The sequence below is a fragment of the Myotis yumanensis genome, unplaced genomic scaffold, assembly GCF_028538775.1.
Source record: "Myotis yumanensis isolate MYYU_CA2020_CCGP unplaced genomic scaffold, mMyoYum1.0.hap1 SCAF_5, whole genome shotgun sequence".
NCBI classification, from domain to species: Eukaryota; Metazoa; Chordata; class Mammalia; order Chiroptera; family Vespertilionidae; genus Myotis; species Myotis yumanensis.
In genome coordinates this window covers 93,898,321-93,917,876 of record NW_027223756.1, presented here as the reverse complement: position 1 = coordinate 93,917,876, position 19,556 = coordinate 93,898,321, and the positions used below count along the sequence as shown (strand labels likewise).

General features: G+C 39.8%; 1 protein-coding gene across 2 annotated transcripts in view; it reads right to left on the bottom strand.

Annotated features, from left to right (window-relative positions):
* Positions 1-1,852: 1,852 nt before the first annotated feature.
* Positions 1,853-19,556, bottom strand: part of PIWIL2 (piwi like RNA-mediated gene silencing 2) — a 55,977-nt gene continuing 38,273 nt past the window's right edge. The window contains exons 20-22 of one of the 2 annotated variants that reach the window (XM_070414085.1): positions 3,633-3,886; positions 2,808-2,915; positions 1,853-2,009 (exon numbers count right to left, since the gene is read on the bottom strand). In XM_070414085.1, coding sequence (XP_070270186.1) covers positions 1,853-2,009; positions 2,808-2,915; positions 3,633-3,886 — 519 coding nt within the window. The remainder of the gene's footprint in view (positions 2,010-2,807; positions 2,916-3,632; positions 3,887-19,556) is intronic. The other variant, XM_070414086.1, reaches the window with a different exon arrangement.

Here is a 19,556-nt window from a genome sequence, read left to right as displayed (position 1 = left end):
GAAGGAAAAAACAATATGAATATACTGACAACATTACTTCAAACACAACTATACATTTATACAAATTTGTTTTCTTTTCCCACGTGGTGACCCGATCATTTCATATTAAGACCAGAAAACAAAGCAAGAAAACCAGAAATAAAAAGTGAAGAAATTTTGTATTATATTCTAGTATTTTTTTATTATATAAGAGAAAGTAAGTATTAAGAAATCTAACTTCCAAAGAGAAACTCAAAATGCTTTTAAAGAGAATCAGAAAAATGACAGAGCTAGTGCTCCAATTTGTTTGATTCAGTGGTTTCAAAGCTCCAGGTCTTCCCCTGGCCTTGTGAGCCGCACTCCACGTGAACCCAGAGTGCATGAGGACCACCATCCCAGGGCTCCTCGACCTTTGCTCTGGGACAAACTGACAATTTGCTTGGTTTTCTTCTTGTAATGAATTTTAAGCTAAAATTTCTCTTCTTACACATTGTCATATAAAATGGAAATTTCTGCTTCACCCCCTCCTGTCATCACAGCAAAAAAATAATACAAATTTGAAAAGATTAACTAAAACTGGCTTTTAAAACTCAGTTAAAGCAAGATAAGACTGAAGAGACTGGAAAATTTTTAAACGGGGAAAATAAACACAAAAAACAGAGCTTCCCCAAAACACTGAAACCCTCAGGCGTGGTGACAACTTTCTAAACTGAAATGTCTGGACTTTGGCAGAAGTGTTATGTTTTCCAAAGCCAACTTCTGGAAATCTTAACCTAGATTCAGAAAAATTCCTAACAAAATGAGCCAACAGCCAGGAAAAGGTTACTGAGCACGGACAATGAGTGATTCCATTCACAAACATATATCAGCAGAAAAGAAGGCCACAACCTGGGAGAAAGGTTCAAGAAAAACTCACACCCCATCACAATCTTCCTTGATGTTGAATTTCACCTGTTTGGATTCTTAATTTAAAAAATGAAACTTACTAAAACTGAAATATACAGAAAAAATTTATCTGGCCTCTCTCAGGAGGCCAAGCGAGAGCTAAACACCCCTTTCAACGCCAGCTTAAGTCATAGTATCATAAACTCAAATCCCAGAGATTAGGTCAGCAAGCGCCTGACTATACCACCAGCTAGTTTACTACATGTCTTTCACAGTTGCTAGCAGTAGCAATATCTTGAAAAACTTGGCCTCACAGGCCTTTATATTACCTTTCCCAGTTGCCCAAATAAAATAACTCTCTACTTTAAGGAACCTGCAATGACTTCACTCATTATCACTTCTGGTGCTAGAAATGGGAACTTCTTAGTAAGCAGAGCTTCTAGGTGTAATTGCTACTTCTGCAGGTTTCTATAGCTCCTGTTGGCTTTGCAGGCTTTTTAAGATTCCCCCATATTTACCCACTCTATCTAAGGCCCAGCGGTTCTCAACCTGTGGGTCGAGGCCCCTGAAAATACATCCTACATATCAGATACTTACATTACGATTCATAACAGTAACAAAATTACAGTTATGAAGTAGCAACGAAAATAATTTTATGGTTGGGGGTCACCACAACATGAGGAACTGTATTAAAGGGTCACGGCATTAGGAAGGTTGAGAACCACGGACGCAGTAGCAGTTATCACCCCAATTTGTTTTACAAAGGCAACATGGCAATTTCCAGCTGATACTTAGAATGGAACTTGCTTCTTGGTAATACCAGGTTTAAAATAGAAAAAAACAGGAAAGAAGGTATCTTATTCTACTGGGTTGGCGAAAGGGAAAACAGCAACACAAAAATCCTTTCAGTCTATTGATCCTACATGAGTCACAGCCGAGTTCTGAAATCTAATAATTCCTCTAATCAGCTTATATCCTGGTTGTCCAGTCACAGGAAGAACAGGTTCTCGCAGAGCTGGATGGCTGGTTCATGATGCAAGACTTGACCTGACAGGAAAGCTAGCTTGTGGGCATACTTGCAAGGAGCTGGAACTCTGATGGTACCAGGCCAATTCCAGTACATGTGGCACAGTTTGAAAGTCAACCTGCAGCCCAAGAAAAAAATATTATCCTTATTACTTTCCACCTTCATTCTGGGACGTGATTATGTGCTTATGGGTGTATACTTTCCAGCAAACTGGGGAACTAAGGAATATATTATGTATCTTTAAAAAAATTTATTTTTACATGAGCCAACTTTTGGGAATCAGTTTTTAAACTGAATTTTTAAAATTGATTTTATAGAGAGAGATACATCTATTTGCTGTTCCATTTATTTATGCATTCACTGGTTGATTCTTGTTATGTGCCCTGATCAAACCTGCAACCTTGGTGTATTAGGACAATGTTCTAACCAATTGAACTACCCAGCCAGGGCTGGGAATCATTATTTTAAGTGGAATTGTTTCTATTTCCACCATTTGTAAGTCAAGAGGACATGGGTGAATTTCCTCACGTTAGGTGCCCCTGTTTTTATATCAAAACAAGAAAAACAAGGATAATTTTTTTTTGATGCAGAAGTTTAAGTACTCCAGCAAAATATTTATATAATCTGAGCTTAAGGGTTTGGGATATCAATTAGCTGCACCTCATTAATCATCAAAGAGCAGTTTAAAAGATATAAATGCCTCAGACTGCTTAGGGGTGAAGCCCAGGCATCAGTATTTTTTAAGCTCTTCAAGTAAATCTAATGAACAACAGGATTACCAAACACTCCTCAAAAAGATACCATTATCATGAAAGACATGAAGAAACTCAAGGGGTAAATATTACTGGGGTTGGGCAATGACTTTACCTTAGCTAGCCAGTCAGAGTGAAAAAGAGTAAGTTACTGGTCAGCTCACCTCTGCATATGATCAGGGCTCAGGTTTGCAGTGTTGAGAACACACACATAATGTGTAGGAATGCCACAACCCTGCCGGACATGATGGGCAAGAAGGTAGAAGTCCACCCTAGTAAGGAAAAAAGACAAAGCAATGATATAGTTAGATTTGACCAAACAGATGAAAAAGATCTTGGAGCTCATTGTAGCTCCTGCAGCTAAGGCTTAGAGGTCAAATAACTGGTTCAAGGACACACAGGGACCAAACCATAATTAGAACTTGTGTTTCCTGACTCAACAGCCTATTCAAAAATTGTGGTAGAAACTAGCATTCTGTGTGCAGAACATTAAGCATGCATGATCTTTTTTATAAAAATAAAAATCTTTTTGTTGAAAATATTACATACTGGTATGTCCCCCTTTTTCCCAAAGCATGCATGATCTTAAGAAAAGAATGTATGTTCAATAGTTTATACCTAAGAGGTAAAAACTTTATTTTTTTAAAAGATGAAAACATGTATTTAGCATTTTTTTCTAATTACAGTTTACATTCAGTATTATTTTGTATTAGTTTCAGATGTACAGCATAGTAGACAGTCATATACTTTACAAAGTGTTCCCCCTGATATTTCCAGTATCCACCTGGCCCCATACAAAGTTACTATAATAATACTGACTACATTTCTTATGCTGTACTTTACATCCCCATTAAATCTTTATTTTTTTAACAGTAAAATCTGAGGATTCCATTCCACATCTTCCCAGGCAACCTACCCATTCCAATACCCAGAGAATGGACAACTTCTGCAACATATTCTTGATGAAATGTCATTTTTTGTCCACTTACCACTCACAGGCTGTGATTGTATGATCCACCACAGTCCCAGGGGAGGGAGTTGCGAAGTGCTCGGTAGCAGCCAGGTACAGATTGGTGCTGATTTTCTTCTGAACTACAAATACCACCATCTTGGGCTGATAATTCTCAAAAGCCTCAAAACACTTCTGCAGCTGAGGAATCTCATAATTGGCAACTGTCTTTAGCTGGCCGTCAGACACCCCATCCCGGTACACCACAATCTTCTCTGGGAGACAGTGGTTCACCTGAAATGACACCTACTGAGATGAGAGTGGAGCCCTGAGACTAATGACCAGGCAGAGAGAGGCTTGCTCAGTGCACAGCCTGGAGACACAGCAGTCATTTCTACACTTCCACTGGGTAGTAAACAGGTCTGGTACAGAAAAGGCATTACAAAATACAAAAACAAAATAAGCGCACATGCATAAGGCTCATACTCAAACAGTGTGAATAACACTAGAAGGAAGGAAGGAAAATGTGGGGCCGAGTCAATCTCCTACTACACTAATTACTGTTTAGGCTAAGAACAAGGTGAGCTGTTAGAGAAATTCCAACATAAACCACACATCCTACAAATCCACCATCCTCACATTTTTATGTACCAGCAACATCCAAAGTTGCTAACTAGCGAAAGGGTCCTTTGCTAAATATCACCCTACAATCAGTTATAATGTGAAACATTTTTACTATAACTAAGTAATTAGCAAAAAGTCATGGTAAATTGTCCATGGATCCAAATAAAATTAAATGCTGGCTTAAATAGTTTGAAGAATTTTTTTTCCATTTAGAGAATATAATTATGTTCTAGTCATGTCTGACTTTAGCAGTTCAAAAGAACAGGCTGTTCCATTTTAAACTAGGAGTTCTCTGAGAAGTACTTTAGTTTAATTCAGTTAGTAAGTGACAGTTTGATTCTGAGTGTGGTTCATTCTAGGATTTTGTTCACAATTCTCATCAAAAGCCTAAATTATCACCCTGCAGATGTGGCTCAGTGGTTGAGCAACGACCTATGAACCAGGAGGTCACGGTTCGATTCCCCATCAGGGCACAGGCCTGGGTTGTGGGCTCAGTCCTCAGTGTGGGGAGTGCAGGAGGCAGCCGATCAATGATTCTCTTTCATCACTAATGTTTTTCTCTCTCCCTCTTCCTTTCTCTCTGAAATCAATAAAAGTATACTTAAAAATAAACAAAAACCCGTAAATTATCACTGAATTAAATAGGTACATACTATACATTCTTTATAGGTTGCTCTACATGAAAATTTACAATTTTAATGATCCCTTTTAAACATAATCACCTAGAACCTTGTTAGAGCCTAAATTCAGATTTCAAATATTTTATGAATGTTCTTTTTTCCTGAGCCACTGCAAGTAATACATTTACAAACATGAAATTCATCTTCGTATTCCAAGACTGGAATTACTGCCCCAGTTGGTAGCACTCTTTTTTTTTTTTTTTTTTAATATATTTTATTGACCCTTTACAGAGAGGAAGGGAGAGGGATAGAGAGTTAGAAACATCGATGAGAGAGAAACATCAACCAGCTGCCTCCTGCACACCCCCCACCGGGGATGTGCCCGCAACCAAGGTACATGCCCCTGACCGGAATCGAACCTGGGACCCCTCAGTCCGCAGGCCGACGCTCTATCCACTGAGCCAAACCGGTCCCGGCTTGGTAGCACTCTTTTGTGTGTGTGCTGCTTTTGGCCATCTAGCATCTAGTCCACCTTTTGGGGGAAGAGGATTTAGTTTCCTTCTGCCTCCAATATGACAGTCGGTGGGACTATTAATCAAGGTGCCTTCCCCTAATCAAATCCAGGCTTCTCAGCATTATTGATAAGTAGGACTGGCTAATTCTTTGTTGCTGGGGGCTGACAATATAGGATACTTAGCAGCATTCCTGGCCTCTACCCACTAGATGCCAGTAGCAATCTCCCCAGTTATAACCCAAAATGTCACTGCACTAACCAAAGGACAGAGAGAGGATTCAAGCCATGCCAACAGAACACTCCTCCCTTGCTCTGAGTCTTGAGTAGAGACTGAAAATCACTTGCTCATTCCATGGCAATGCCTCTTCAGGTCCTTGCTTCTGGAACTCTAGGAGCTATCTGGCTCCTGTCTATTTCCCACCGTGATGCTCAACCTTCTCACCAGTCCTCTGAGACTCCCCGTGATCTTACCAATTACGTAAAAGTTGGCACATTTCTGTGACTTCCCAAAAACCCCTGAGACACTGTGTTAATAGGTGGCTATCATAGGCACTTAGATCTGGAAAAAGCCCTCATGTCACAGATGAGGAGAGAGACAGGAAGTACACTGGATCTGGGGCCAGTTAACTTGGGACTGAGTCTGACTCTACTGCTGTTCAGCTATGTGTTTCCTTAGTTGAAAAATGGAGATAAATGACTACCTTCTTCTTGGGATTGTTAAAAGAGATAAAGTAAAATCCAATCTAATTAAAGAGAAACATGCAAATTGACCGTACTTTCACTATGCCCCAAACCATGCCCACCAGCCAATCAGGGTGATTATATGCAAATTAATCCAACCAAGATGGCGGCCGGCAGCCACGGAGCTGGAGCAAGCAGAAGGCTTGGTTGCCCTGGCGATGGAGGAAGCCAAGCTTCCTGCCTGCCCTGGTTGGCTGTGGCCTCCGCTAAAGGCAACAAAGTTTCAATTATAGAAGATAAATAAATCCCAGATACCTGCTTCCAGCCAGCCTCCACTGGGAGCTTGGGTGGCTGGGGGCTGTGGCCAGCCTGCAAACAGCCATCAGCCACTCACCCAGGCTGGCCAGGCACTCCAGCAGGGACTCCCACCCTGAAGGGGGTATGGCCAGTCTGAAAACAGCCCTCAGCCCCTCACCCAGGCTGGCCAGGCACCCCAGCGGGACCCCAACCCTGATCCGGGACACCCTTCAGGGCAAACCAGCCAGCCCCCACCCATGCACCAGGCATATAATAAAAGGATAATATGCAAATTGACCCTAACAGAACAACTGGGAATGACTGGTCACTATGACACACACTGACCACCAGGGGGCAGACGCTCAATGCAGGAGCTGCCCTCTGGTGGTCAGTGAGCTCCCACATGGGGGAGCTCTGCTCAGCCACAAGCCAGGCTGACAGCTGTCAGCACAGCAGTGATGGCGGGAGCCTCTCCCGCCTCCTCAGCAGTGCTAAGGATGACTGAATGCAGCTTAGGCCTAGTCCCCGCTGGCAAGTGGACATCCCCTGAGGGCTTCTGGGCTGCCAGAGGGATGTCTGACTGCCAGCTTAGGCCTGGTCCCCCCGGGGAGCGGGCCTAAGCCAGCAGGCTGACATCCCTCGAGGGGTCCCTGATGGCGAGAGGGCACAGGCTGGGCTGAGGGACTCCCCCGAGTGCACAAATTTTTGTGCACCGGGCCTCTAATAATAAATATAATAATAAATAACATAAATTGATGAACAAAAATAGATCCAGAGACAGAGAAGCATCAATCAGACCATCTAACCTCAGAGGGAAGGCAGGGGAGGGTGGGGGGAAGGGGAGAGATCAACCAAAGGACTTGTATACATGCATATAAGCATAACCAATGGACATAGACACTAGAGAGGTGAGGGCATGAGTGGGGGGGTGGGGGAGGCAATGGAGGGATAAGGACACATATGTAATACCTTAATCAACACAGAAAAAAATTAAAATTAAAAAAAATACAGGTTCTAGAAAAAATATATATACAGGATGGGGCAAAAGCAGGTTTATAGTCATTCATATAAAAAATAATACAATAATTAATAAATAATAACACAATAAACTGTTTCACATACTCACAACTGTAAACCTACTTTTGCCCCAACCTGCATATGTATGTATCTTAAAAGCTATACACAAAAGTTGAGACTGATCTACATCAAGGAAATACAGATATTATGAAGAACAGAAAAGGGACAAAACAAGGTGAGTGGAGTGAAAAATAGAATCAAATTCATTTGAAGTATTCACTGATATTACCTCTTTCTTTAAAATTTGCTAACCAACTACTGAATGTGATTTGCCCTATGTAAGCTTCCAGTAGAAGTGAAAGACATGATTCCTACTATCAAGGAACTTAAAAAACCTAACAACAGTCAACAATGGTAAGTGCTCCAGGTCATCTGGTCTATTCTTCTCGCTTCATAAATGATAATAAAACTATGTTCTAAGGAGGGGTCAGGATATATGACAAATCACAATATTAACACATAGATGTTAAATGTACTGTATGTTAAACCAGTACATAAAACAATAAATTAATGAGTTCCTTGAAAGCAGGACTATGCTTGTTTGGCTTGGTATCCCTAGCTCTGAATACAATGGCAAAGGTCAAGCAGAAAATAAGTCTCTGCTGAAAATCTGAGATGTCCTTTTATGGGTGCCTCAATTTGTTCATAGAACACACCTAATGCCCACTAGTTATGAGCCATTGTGCTAGTCTCATAAAATTAGAAAATTACTTTGAGATCATCAAATATTCATGGAACTCAAAGTAGAACTGGGAGACAGACATATAAAGCAAATGCTCTCAATACATTATCATAATGAGGATAAGCAAAATGTTGTGAGAACAGAGAAGTATAAGACATTTATTTGTTCTCTGGAGGGAGACGTGAACATTATGCCTCAGGAAAAGACATGACGAAAGAATTAGCAGAAAATTCAGTCAGCAAAGAAGCGTAAAAGGATCCAGGTAGAAGCATGAGCAAAGGCTTAGATTGTGGCTGGACAAGGGTTAAGTAAATGACTGAAGATTACTCTGGCAATGGTCTACAAAAACAGATTGAAGAGGATTAAGAATCAGTATTAGGAGATGATTTTCAGTTCAGGATATTAAAAAAATACAGAAAACCTTCATTCCCATGATAACACCACAAAATAATATAAAAATCACACATATATGTGGGACTATCAAAGACCAGCAGATACAGAAAGCCTTGATAAACTGACGTCCAGAGAGGGGAGCCTTCACAGGTGAGTAGTGAGTTCTGAAGCTTTCAAGGAACAAATGCCAGAAGTGAGTGTGGGCAGCAGGAAGTGGAGGTCTGAGGTCTGAGAAAGTATACCAGGGCAACAACAGGCCAGACAGACAGGATTCTGGGGAGATAGCTGAGTAGGAAGCACTAGGAATCTTTCTCCCCACCTAGATAACAACTACACTTGGCATAATCTAACTCTGGAGTCTGTTGAAGGCTTGCCACTTACAAGGGAAGACTTGGAGGTAAATTACAGTTAATATCAGCAATTAGCATAGTAACAGCTCCCCATACCCTGCTCGCAGACCCTAACAAATACTGGGATCTGTGCTCTGATTGTCGACTGCTGCTTTTGAATGCAGATAGAGGCTGGTGGCCATTGTCATTGCCACTTCCCTGTCCAGGGCAAGTGACTATAAGGGGATTTAACAGGCTAATGCCATTCCTTCCTGTCCCCAGTCATTTTTTTCCTTTTCCTCTATTAGGAGTCAGACAATAAAGACTAAGACATTAAAAAACAACTGCATTGCCCGGCCGGTATGGCTCAGTGGTTAAGTGTCGACCTATGAACCAAGAGGTCACGGTTGGATTCTTGGTTAGGTCGCATGCCTGGGTTGCAAGCTCCATCCCCTGTAAGGGGCATGCAGGAGGCAGCCAATGGATGTTTATTTCTCATCGATGTTTCTATCTCTCTCTCCCTCTCCCTTCCTCTCTTTGAAATCAATTTAAATATATATATATATATATATATATATATATATATATATATATATTTATTTATTTAAAAACTACATCTATGAGGGAAAACTAGAAAGTTACCCCATGCCCAGGAAAGGCTCAGAAAAGACCTTAAATTTACACTGCTGGTTGAGCCACAGCCCAGACACATCCTACAATCAAAAAACAATAACAAAAACCCCAAAAAAACAGCAAACCCTGGGGAAAGGGAGAATCCGATTTCCAGAGTAATTACATTAAATGTCATTTTCAATAAAAAAAATCACAAGGCTCACACAAAAATAACAGGAAAGTATGGCCCATGCAGAGAAAAAATTAAATAAACATAAACTGTTACTGAAAAAGATCTAATGGCAGCTATACTAGCCAAAGACTTTAAAACAACCATCTTGAAAATGCTTAAAGAACTAAAAGAAGGAGAACATAAAAAAACAATGTATGAAAAAATGGAACTATCAATAAGGAGAAAACCTAAAAAGTAACCAAAAAGAAATTCTGGAGCTGAAAAGTACATTAACTGAAAAAAACAAAATTCACTAGATAGCGCTGGCCGGGTGGTTCAGTTGGTTGGAGTGTCCAGTCCAGGCCCATACCTAAGTTGTGGGGTTGATTTCCAGTCAGGCCACGTATGGGAGGCCACCAATAGATATTACTCTTTCACTTTGATATCTCTCTCACTTTCTTCTTCTCTAAACATATCCTTGGGTGAGGATAAAAAAATATTTCACTACACAAATTCAAAGGCCGATTTGAGCAGGCAGAAGAAAGAATTAGTGAACTTGTAGAAAGGACAATGAAAATTATTAAGTCTGAGGAACAGAAAGAAAAAATATTGAAGAAAAGAGAGTCTAAGAGACCTGTGGAATATCAGTCAGCGAACATCTGCATCATGGGAGACCCAGAAGGAGAAGAAAGAAAGAGGCAGAGAGAATATTTGAAGAAATAATGGCTAACGACTTCCCAAATCTGGTGAAAGACAATATTCAAAAAGCTTAACAAACTCTTAAGTAATGTGAATTTATTGAAACCCATCCCAAGATACACTCTAATCTAATTTTCAAAAGCCACAAATGATCTTGAAAGCAGCAAGAGAGAAGCAAATCATCACATCAAGGGATCCTCGGTAAGATTATCAGCAGACTGCTCATCAGAAACTTTGGAGGCCAGAATGTAGTGTACTGATACATCCAAAGTGCTAAAGAAAAAAACTCATTCAAAAATTTTATCTGCCGAAACTGGTTTGGCTCAGTGGATAGAGCGTCGGCCTGCGGACTGAAGGGTCCTGGGTTCGATTCCGGTCAAGGGCATGTACCTGGGTTGCGGGCACATCCCCAGTAGGAGATGTGCAGGAGGCAGCTGATCGATGTTTCTCTCTCATCGATGTTTCTAACTCTCTGTCTCTCTCCCTTCCTCTCTGTAAAAAATCAATAAAATATATTAAAAAAAAAATTTTATATGGCAAAATACTCTGTCAAAAGTGAGGAAGAAATTAAGACATTTCCAGGTAAACAAAAGCTGAAGAAGTTTATCATCAATGGACATGCCCTGAAAGGATGAAATGAAAGAACACTAGACAATAACATGAAGCCATGCAGAGAAAAAGATCTCAATAAGGAGAAATGCATGAGCTATTATAAAATCAGTACTTCTGCCCTGGCCAGCGTGGCTCAGTTGGTTGGAGCATCATCTTATGCACAAAAAGGTGGCAGGTTTGATCCTTCTCTCTCACACTGATCCTCCCCCACACACACTTTTTCTAAAATCAATTAAAAATAAGTACATTGTGGGAGAAACCAAGATGGCAGCATAGGTAAACACCAGAATTGCTGCCTCCCACAACAACTTCAAAAATACAACTAAAAGACAAAACGGACATCATCCAGAACCACAGGAAGGCTGGCTGAGTATAAATTCTACAACTAGAAGGAAAGAGAAAAGCACACTGAGACTCAGAGGAGGTGCGGAAGTAAAGTGCAGAGGTACAGAGGCGCACGTGGAAAGGGGCTGGCAACTGAGGACGCGGATGTCTTTTTGAATTGGGAGGGAGTCACAAGCCCCCGACTGCTCTGAACTCCAGTTCCGGGAAGTCTCTGGGGACCCAGACTCATACGGGGAGAAACTGGACTGTCTGGCAGCGGGCAGAACTCGGAACTCGAGGGCGGCTTTCTCTCAGAGGTGCTTGCAGCGATTACCGGGACACTGAGACACGGGGTTTCTTAGGGCAGGGCTGAGGATCAGCCATAGCTGTTTGCTCCACCCTGTTGATTCCCTGAGACCTCGCCCCACCCAAACTGCGGCAGAGGCTTTTGCATATGAATGCCCTGGCCCTTTGCAATCTGAAAATTACCTAACAAACTGCAGCTGGGCCAGACAGACCCAGAACTTCCAAGAGAAGGCCCAAGGCCCCACAGCAGCTTGCATTGCTTCACAGCTGGGCCTCATCTGGGCACCTCCAAACCCCAAACAAGGAAGGGGAATCTGCAGATCTCTTCGTAGCTCCTGCTGGGTAGCCTCAGGAAGAGACTAAATTAGCACCTCCTTAGATCCAAGAGCCAGTGTACCCAGTGGTCAGAGTGGGACCATCCAGACTACAACTCCTCAGATCCATAAGGGACAAACTCAGGGGGCAGACTCAGTGAGCACCAAAGCCCCACTGAAGCAAGTCTTGCCCCAGAAGGGTGTCTTCAGCACAGAAGTTCTCCCACCGTAGACACAGCTGATTCTCACACTCAATTGGCCTGGAGGTCAATTCCTCCCAGTGATACCTACAACAATCAAGGCTTAACTACAACAAGACTGTGCACAAAGCCCACAAAGGGGTGCAACAAGAGTGTTCACCTCAGGTAATTGGGGAGGCTGAGCCACTGGGCCCTATAAGACACCTAGCACACAAAGCCACTCTACCAGCACAGGGAAGCAGCCAAAATGCGGAGACAAAGAAATAGGTCACAAATGACAGAAATGGAGGAAAGCAAACTACTGGATATAGAGTTCAAAACCACATTTATAAGGTTTTTCAAGAATTTTCTAGAAACCGCCAACAAATTTAGTGAGACCCTGGAGGATATGAAAAAAGACCAACTAGAAATTAAGCATACACTGACTGAAATAAAGAATAATATACAGAGATCCAACAGCAGACTAGAGGATCCCAAGAATCAAGTCAAAGATTTGAAATACGAAGAAGCAAAAAATACCCAACCAGAAAAGCAAAAAGAAAAAACAATCCAAAAACATGAAGATAGTGTAAGGAGCCTCTGGGAAAACTTCAAGCATACCAACATCTGAATTATAGGGGTGCCAGAAGAGAGAGAGCAAGATATTGAAAACCTATTTGAAGAAATAATGACAGAAAACTTCCCCTACCTGGTGAAAAAAATAGACTTACAAGTCCAGGATGCACAGAGAACCCAACAAAAGGAATCCAAAGAGAACCACACCAAGATACATCATAATTAAAATGCCAAGGGCAAAAGACAAAGAGAGAATCTTAAAAGCAGCAAGAGAAAAACAGTCAGTTACCTACAAGGGAGTACCCATACGACTGTCAGCTGATTTCTCAACATAAACTATGCAGGCCAGAAGGGAGTGGCAAGAAATATTCAAAGTGATGAATAGCAAGAACCTACAACCAAGATTACTTTATCCAGCAAAGCTATCATTCAGAATTGAAGGTCAGATAAAGAGCTTCACAGATTAAGAAAAAGCTAAAGGAGTTCACCACCACCAAACCAGCATTATATGAAATGCTGAAAGGTATTCTCTAAGAAGAGGAAGAAGAAAAAGGTAAAGATAAAAATTATGAACAGCAAATACATATCTATCAACAAGTGAATCTAAAAATCAAGTGAATAAAAAATCTGATGAACAGAGTAAACTGGTGAATATAATAGAACCAGGGGCATGGAAAGGGAGCGGATTGACAATTCTTGCGGGGAAAGGGGTGTAGGTGCAGGGAGAGACTGGACAAAAATCGTACACCTATGGATGAGGACAGTGGGAGGGGTAAGGGCCAAGGGTGGGGTGGGAACTGGGTGGAGGAGAGCAATGGGGGGGGGAAGAGTAACAACTGTAATAATCTGAACAATAAAGATTTAATTAAAAAAGTAAGTACATTGTAACAATGGTTTGCAATTATACCTTACGTTTTCTACATGATTTAAAAAATTGCACATTTAAAGAAAAAAACTATTAGTCTAAAAGCTAGCATGTTACTGTAATTTTGACTTATAATTATCTTATTTTTTATATAACTTAAGAGACAAATGCATTTAAAAGAATTTAGTTTATGTATTGGGACACATAATATATAAAAATGTAATTTTGTGTCCTGGTCAGGTGGCTTGGTTGGAGATTCAACCCATACACCAGGATGCAGAGTTGATTCTTAGTTAGGCACATGCCTAGGTTGCAAGTTCAATCCCCTGTCAGGGAACATCCAACCATGTTGTTGCAAATGGCAAGATACCATTCTTTTTTATGGCTAAATAATTCTATTGTGTGTGTGTGTGTATCACATTTTCTTTATTTATCCATCAATGGGAACTTAGGTTGTTTCTGTATCTTGGTTATTATAAATAATGCTGCAATGAATATGGAGGTACATATATCTTTCTGAGTTAATGCTTTCTTTTTCTTTGGATAAATATTGAGAAGTGGAATTGGATCATGGTAGCTCTATTTTTAATTCTTTTTAAGGAACCTCCATACTGTTTTCCATAGTGGCTGCGTCACTTACATTCTTTTTTTTTTTTTTTTTTTTGTCACTTACATTCTTACCAAGAGTGCACAAGGGTTTCATTTGTTATTTCTCCTATTGTTATTTTAAAAACATTAAAAAGTTTTGTTTTGCCCTGGATAGCTCAGTTGGTTTGAATATTGTCCCAATATGCCAAGTTGTGGGTTTGATCACCAGTTAGGGCACATATAAGAATCAACTAATGAGTGCATAAAATAAATGGAACAATAAATCGGTTTATATAAAATCAATAAAAAATTTTGTTTTAACATTTTGTATATATGGTAATTATTGATATATATAATATAACCAAAAACTCAAACAACATCAAAGAATGCAAAGGGCTCCTTAGATTATAAAATATAAGAACTGCTGGACTAGAGATATAAATCTAAATACAGATATTAAAGTCATAAATGAGCTTAAGTTGCCTATGAGGCTTTAGGTGATATAGCAGAAATTCTGAGAAACCTTGCAATGGAGGACAACTGGAAAAGCTGGACAAAATACATAAATATCTAGCTAAAGGTTTTAGATTGGGCAGCCTGAGAGGAAGACTGGGAGTCTAGGGAAATAAACTAGGCTTTTAAATCTTTTTCCTCTAGAATCGGATTTTGCTAACTCCGTAAAGTTACCTAAAAGGCGAGGAGGTTCAGAAATGCTTTTTAAAAATTGAGATATAGTTTGCTAAACCATCAGTATAAAATTCAAACATTTCTACATTAGAGAATTTTGCAAACATCACCACAATCTAATTTTAGAACATAGCAGGGTAATTATGTTCTATTAGCAGTCATTTCCTATTGCCCCCAACCCCAACTTCTGGAACATATCAATGTATTGTTTCTTTGAATTGGATATTCTAGACAAAAAGAATCATATGTCACCTTTTGTAACTAAATAATTTCACTTAGAATAATGTTTCCAAATTCATCCATGTTGTAGCATGTAGTCCTTCCTTGGTCTCATCAAATAATATTCTATTGCAGGATATATCACCTTTTGTTTTTCCATTAATCAGCTCACCAACATTTGGATTGTTTCTATTTTGGCTATTAATAATACTGCAATAAACATTTGTATGACATTTTTTGTGTGGACATGTTTTCATTTCTTTTGGGTATATACCTGGGAGTAGAATGGCTGGGTCATATGGTAATTCCATGTTTAACATGTGAGGAACTGCCAGATTGTTTTCCAAAGTAGCTTCAGCATTTTCCATTCCCATCAGCACCATATGAGGGCTCCAATTTCTCTACATCACTGATAACACTTTTACCTTTTTTTTTTGTTTTGAATTTATTATTTTATTTTTTAAATATATTTTATTGATTTTTTTACAGAGAGGAAGGGAGAGAGATAGAGAGTTAGAAACATCGATAAGAGAGAAACATCGATCAGCTGCCTCCTGCACACTCCCTACTGGGGATGTGCCCGCAACCAAGGTGCATGCCCTTGGCCAGAATCGAACCTGAGACCTTTCAGTCTGCAGGCCGACGCTCTATCCACTGAGCCAAACCGGTTAGAATTTTAAATAATTCTTTATTGTTGAAAGTATTTACATATGTCCCTCTTTTCCCCCCATTAACCCCCATCAGCCCGCCCCCACACCCCACCCCCAGGCCTCCACCACCCTATTGTCTGTGTCCATGGGTGATCATACATGCATACACGGTCTTTGATTGATTACCTCCCAACCACCCACCCATCCGTCCCACACCTTCCCTCTGAGATTCTGCACTCTGTTGCATGCTTCCATGTCTTTGGATCTACTCCGTTCAAAAGTTTATTTTGTTAGATTCCACATGAGTGAGATCATGTGATACTTGTCTTTCTCATTTATTTCACTTAGCATGATACTCTCCAGGTCCCTCCATGCTGTCTCAAAGGGTAAGATATTTTTTTTTACTGCTGCATAGTATTCTATGGTATAAATGTGCCACAGCTTTTGCATTTTAAACATATTTCTATTGATGTCAGAGAGGAAGAGAGAGGGAGAGATAGAAATATCAATGATGAGAAAGAAACATTGGCTGCCTGCTGCACACCCTGCACTGGGGACTGAGCCTGCAACCCAGGCATATGTCCTGACTGGGAATTGAAACGTGACCTCCTGGTTCATAGGTTGATGCTCAACTACTGAGCAATGCTGGTTGGGAGTGTACCATAGCTTTTTTATCCACTCATCTACTGATGGGCACTTGGGCTATTTCTAGATCTTAGCTACGTGCTATGAACATAGGGATGCATACATTCTTTCTGACTGGTGTTTAGGGTTTCTTAGGATATATTCCTAGAAGTGGGATCACTGGGTCAAATGGCAGTTCCATATTTAATTTTTTGAGGAAACTCCATACTGTTTTCCATAATGGCTGCACCAGTCTGCATTCCCACCAATGCACGAGGTTTTCCTTTTCTCCACATCCTCACCAAGACTTGTCATTTGTTGATTGGTTGATGGTAGCCATTCTGACAGGTGTGAGGCGATACCTCATTGTCATTTTAATTTGCATCTCTCTGATGATCAGTGACTTTGAGCATTTTTTTTGTATGTCTCCTGGCCATCTGTTTGCCCGCTTTGGAGAAGTGTCTGTTTAGGTCCTTTGCCCATTTTTTAAATTGGCTTGTTTGTCTTCCTTCTGTTAAGTTGCATGAGTTCCTTGTAAACTTTGGATATTAACCCTTTATCAGATATATCATTGCCAAATATGTTCTCCCATACAGTGGGCTCCCTTTTCATTTTGTTGATGGTTTCTTTTGCTGTGTTATTTTGATGTAGCCCCATTTGTTTATTTTCTCCTTAGTTTTTTTTGCCATAGGAGATCTATCCATAAACATATTGCTATGAAAAATGTCTGAGATTTTGCTGCCTATGGTTTCTTCTAGGATTTTTATGGTTTCCCAACTTACATTTAAGTCTTTTATTCATTTTGAGTTAATTCTTGTGGATGGTGTAAGTTGGTGGTCTAGTTTTTTTTGTTTTTGTTTTTTTGCATGTATCTGTCCAGTTTTCCCAACACCATTTATTTAACAGACTCCCTTGACTCCATTGCATGCCCTTGACTCCTTTGTTAAATATTAGTTAAGCATAATGGCTTGTGTCGATTTCTGGGTTCTCTGTTCTGTTCCATTGATCTATATGCCTATTCTTGTGCCACTACCATGCTGTTTTGATTATGGTGGCTTTGTAGTATAATTTGAAATCTGGTATTGTGATTCCTCCAACTTTGTTTCTTAAGATTGCTGCAGCTATTCAGGGTCTCTATTGATTCCACATATATTTTTGGAGTATTTGTTCTAGATCTGTGAAATATGCTGTTGGTATTTTAATAGGGATTGCATTGAATCTGTAGACTGCTTTGGGTAGTATGAACATTTTAATTATGTTGTTTCTACCAATCCATGAACACAGTATATTCTTCCACTTTTTATATCTTCTTCTATCTCTTTTTTCAACATCCTATCATTTTCCAAGGAAGATCTTTTGCCTCCTTAGTTAAGTTTATTCCTAAGTATCTTAATTTTTTGTTGCAATGGTAAATGGGATTGTTTGATTAGTTTCTCTTTCTGAGAATTCATTATTGGAGTGTAAAAAAACCATCGATTTTTGGGTGATTTTGTATCCTGTTACATTGCCAAATTTATTAATTAAATCTAATTTTGTGGTGGAGACTTTACGGTTTTCTATGTACAATATCATGTCATCTGCAAATAATGAAAGTTTTACTTTCTCCTTTCCAATTTGGATGCCTTTTCTTTTTCTTGTCTGATCGCTGTGGCTATGACTTCCAGTACTATGTTGAATAAGAGTGGTGAAAGTAGACATCCCTGTCTTGTTCCTATTCTCAGAGGAAATGGTTTTAGTTTTTGCCCACTGAGTATGATGTTGGCTGTAGGTTTCATATGGCCTTTATCATGTTGAGATATGTACCTTCTATTCCTACTTTACTGAGAGTTTTTTTTATCAAAAATGGGTGTTGGCCCTAACCGGTTTGGCTCAGTGGATAGAGTGTCAGCCTGCAGACTGAAGGGTCCCAGGTTCAATTCCGGTCAAGGGCATATCCCCAGTAGGTTTCGGGCATATCCCCAGTAGGGGGTGTGCAGGAGGCAGCTGATCGATGTTTCCCTCTCATCGATGTTTCTAACTCTCTATCCCTCTGCCTTCCTCTCTGTAAAAAATCAATAAAATATATTTTTTAAAAAATGGGTGTTGGATTTTGTCAAATGTTTTTTCTGCTTCTATTGATATGATGTGATTTTTGTCTTTCAATTTGTTTATGTGATATATCACATTGATTGATTTGCAAATATTGTACCAGCCTTGTATCCCTGGAATAAGTCTCACTTGGTCATGGTATATGATCTTTTTAATATATTGCTGAATGGAACCTGCTAATATTTTGTTGAGCATTTCAGCATCTATGTTCATCAGGGATATTGGCCTGTAATTCTCTTTCTTTGTAGTGTCTTTATATGGTTTTAGAATTAGGGTAATGCTGGCCTCGTTAAAAGAGCTTGTATTTCTTCCTCTTGGATTTTTTGGAATAGTTTGAGGAGTATAGGTGTTAGTTTTTCTTTGAATGTTTGATAAAACTCCCTTGTGAAGCCGTCTGGACCAGTGCTTTTGTTTGCTGGGAGTTTTTTTTATTACTGCTTCTATTTCATCAGTTGTTATTGACCTGAAGGTTTTCTGATTCTTCCTGATTCAGTTTTGGGAGATTGTATTTTTCTAGGAATTTGTCTATTTCATCCACATTGAACGGAAGCTAGCTTGTTGGCATACAGTTGTTCATAGTGTTTTCTTACAATCCTTTGTATTTCTGTGGTGTTGTTACTTCTCCACTTTCGTTTCTGATTTTATTTATTTGGGTCCTTTCAGTTTCCTTTCTTTAAAATGGTTTTTTAAAAAAATTTATTTTAGAGAGAGAGAAATGGAGAGGGATAGAAACATTGATGAGAGAAAAAATGATTGGCTACCTCCTGCATGACCCCCCCTGAGCATAAGGCCCGCAAATCTGGGCTTCTGCCCTGACCAGGAATTGAACCAGTGACCTCCTGGTTCATGGGTTGATGCTCAACCATAGAGCCACACCAACTGGGCTTTTTGTTTCTTGATGAGTCTGGCTAACAGTTCATGAATCTTGTTTATTCTTTTAAAGAACCAGCTCTAGGGTTCATTGATTTTTTTTTTTTTTTTTAGTCTCTATGTCATTTATTTCTGCCCTAATCTTTATGATTTCCTTCCTTCTACTTTGGGCTTTTCTTGTTCTCTTACTAGTTTTTTAAGTTGCACGGTTAAGTAGTTTATTGTTAAATTTTATTTTTATTTTTTTGAGGTATGCCTGTAGTGCTATGAACTTCCCTCTCAGGACTGCTTTTGCTGTGTCCCAAAGATTTGGGGTTGTTGTGTATTCATTTGTTTTTAGGAAGTTTTTCTTTCTTTTTTTT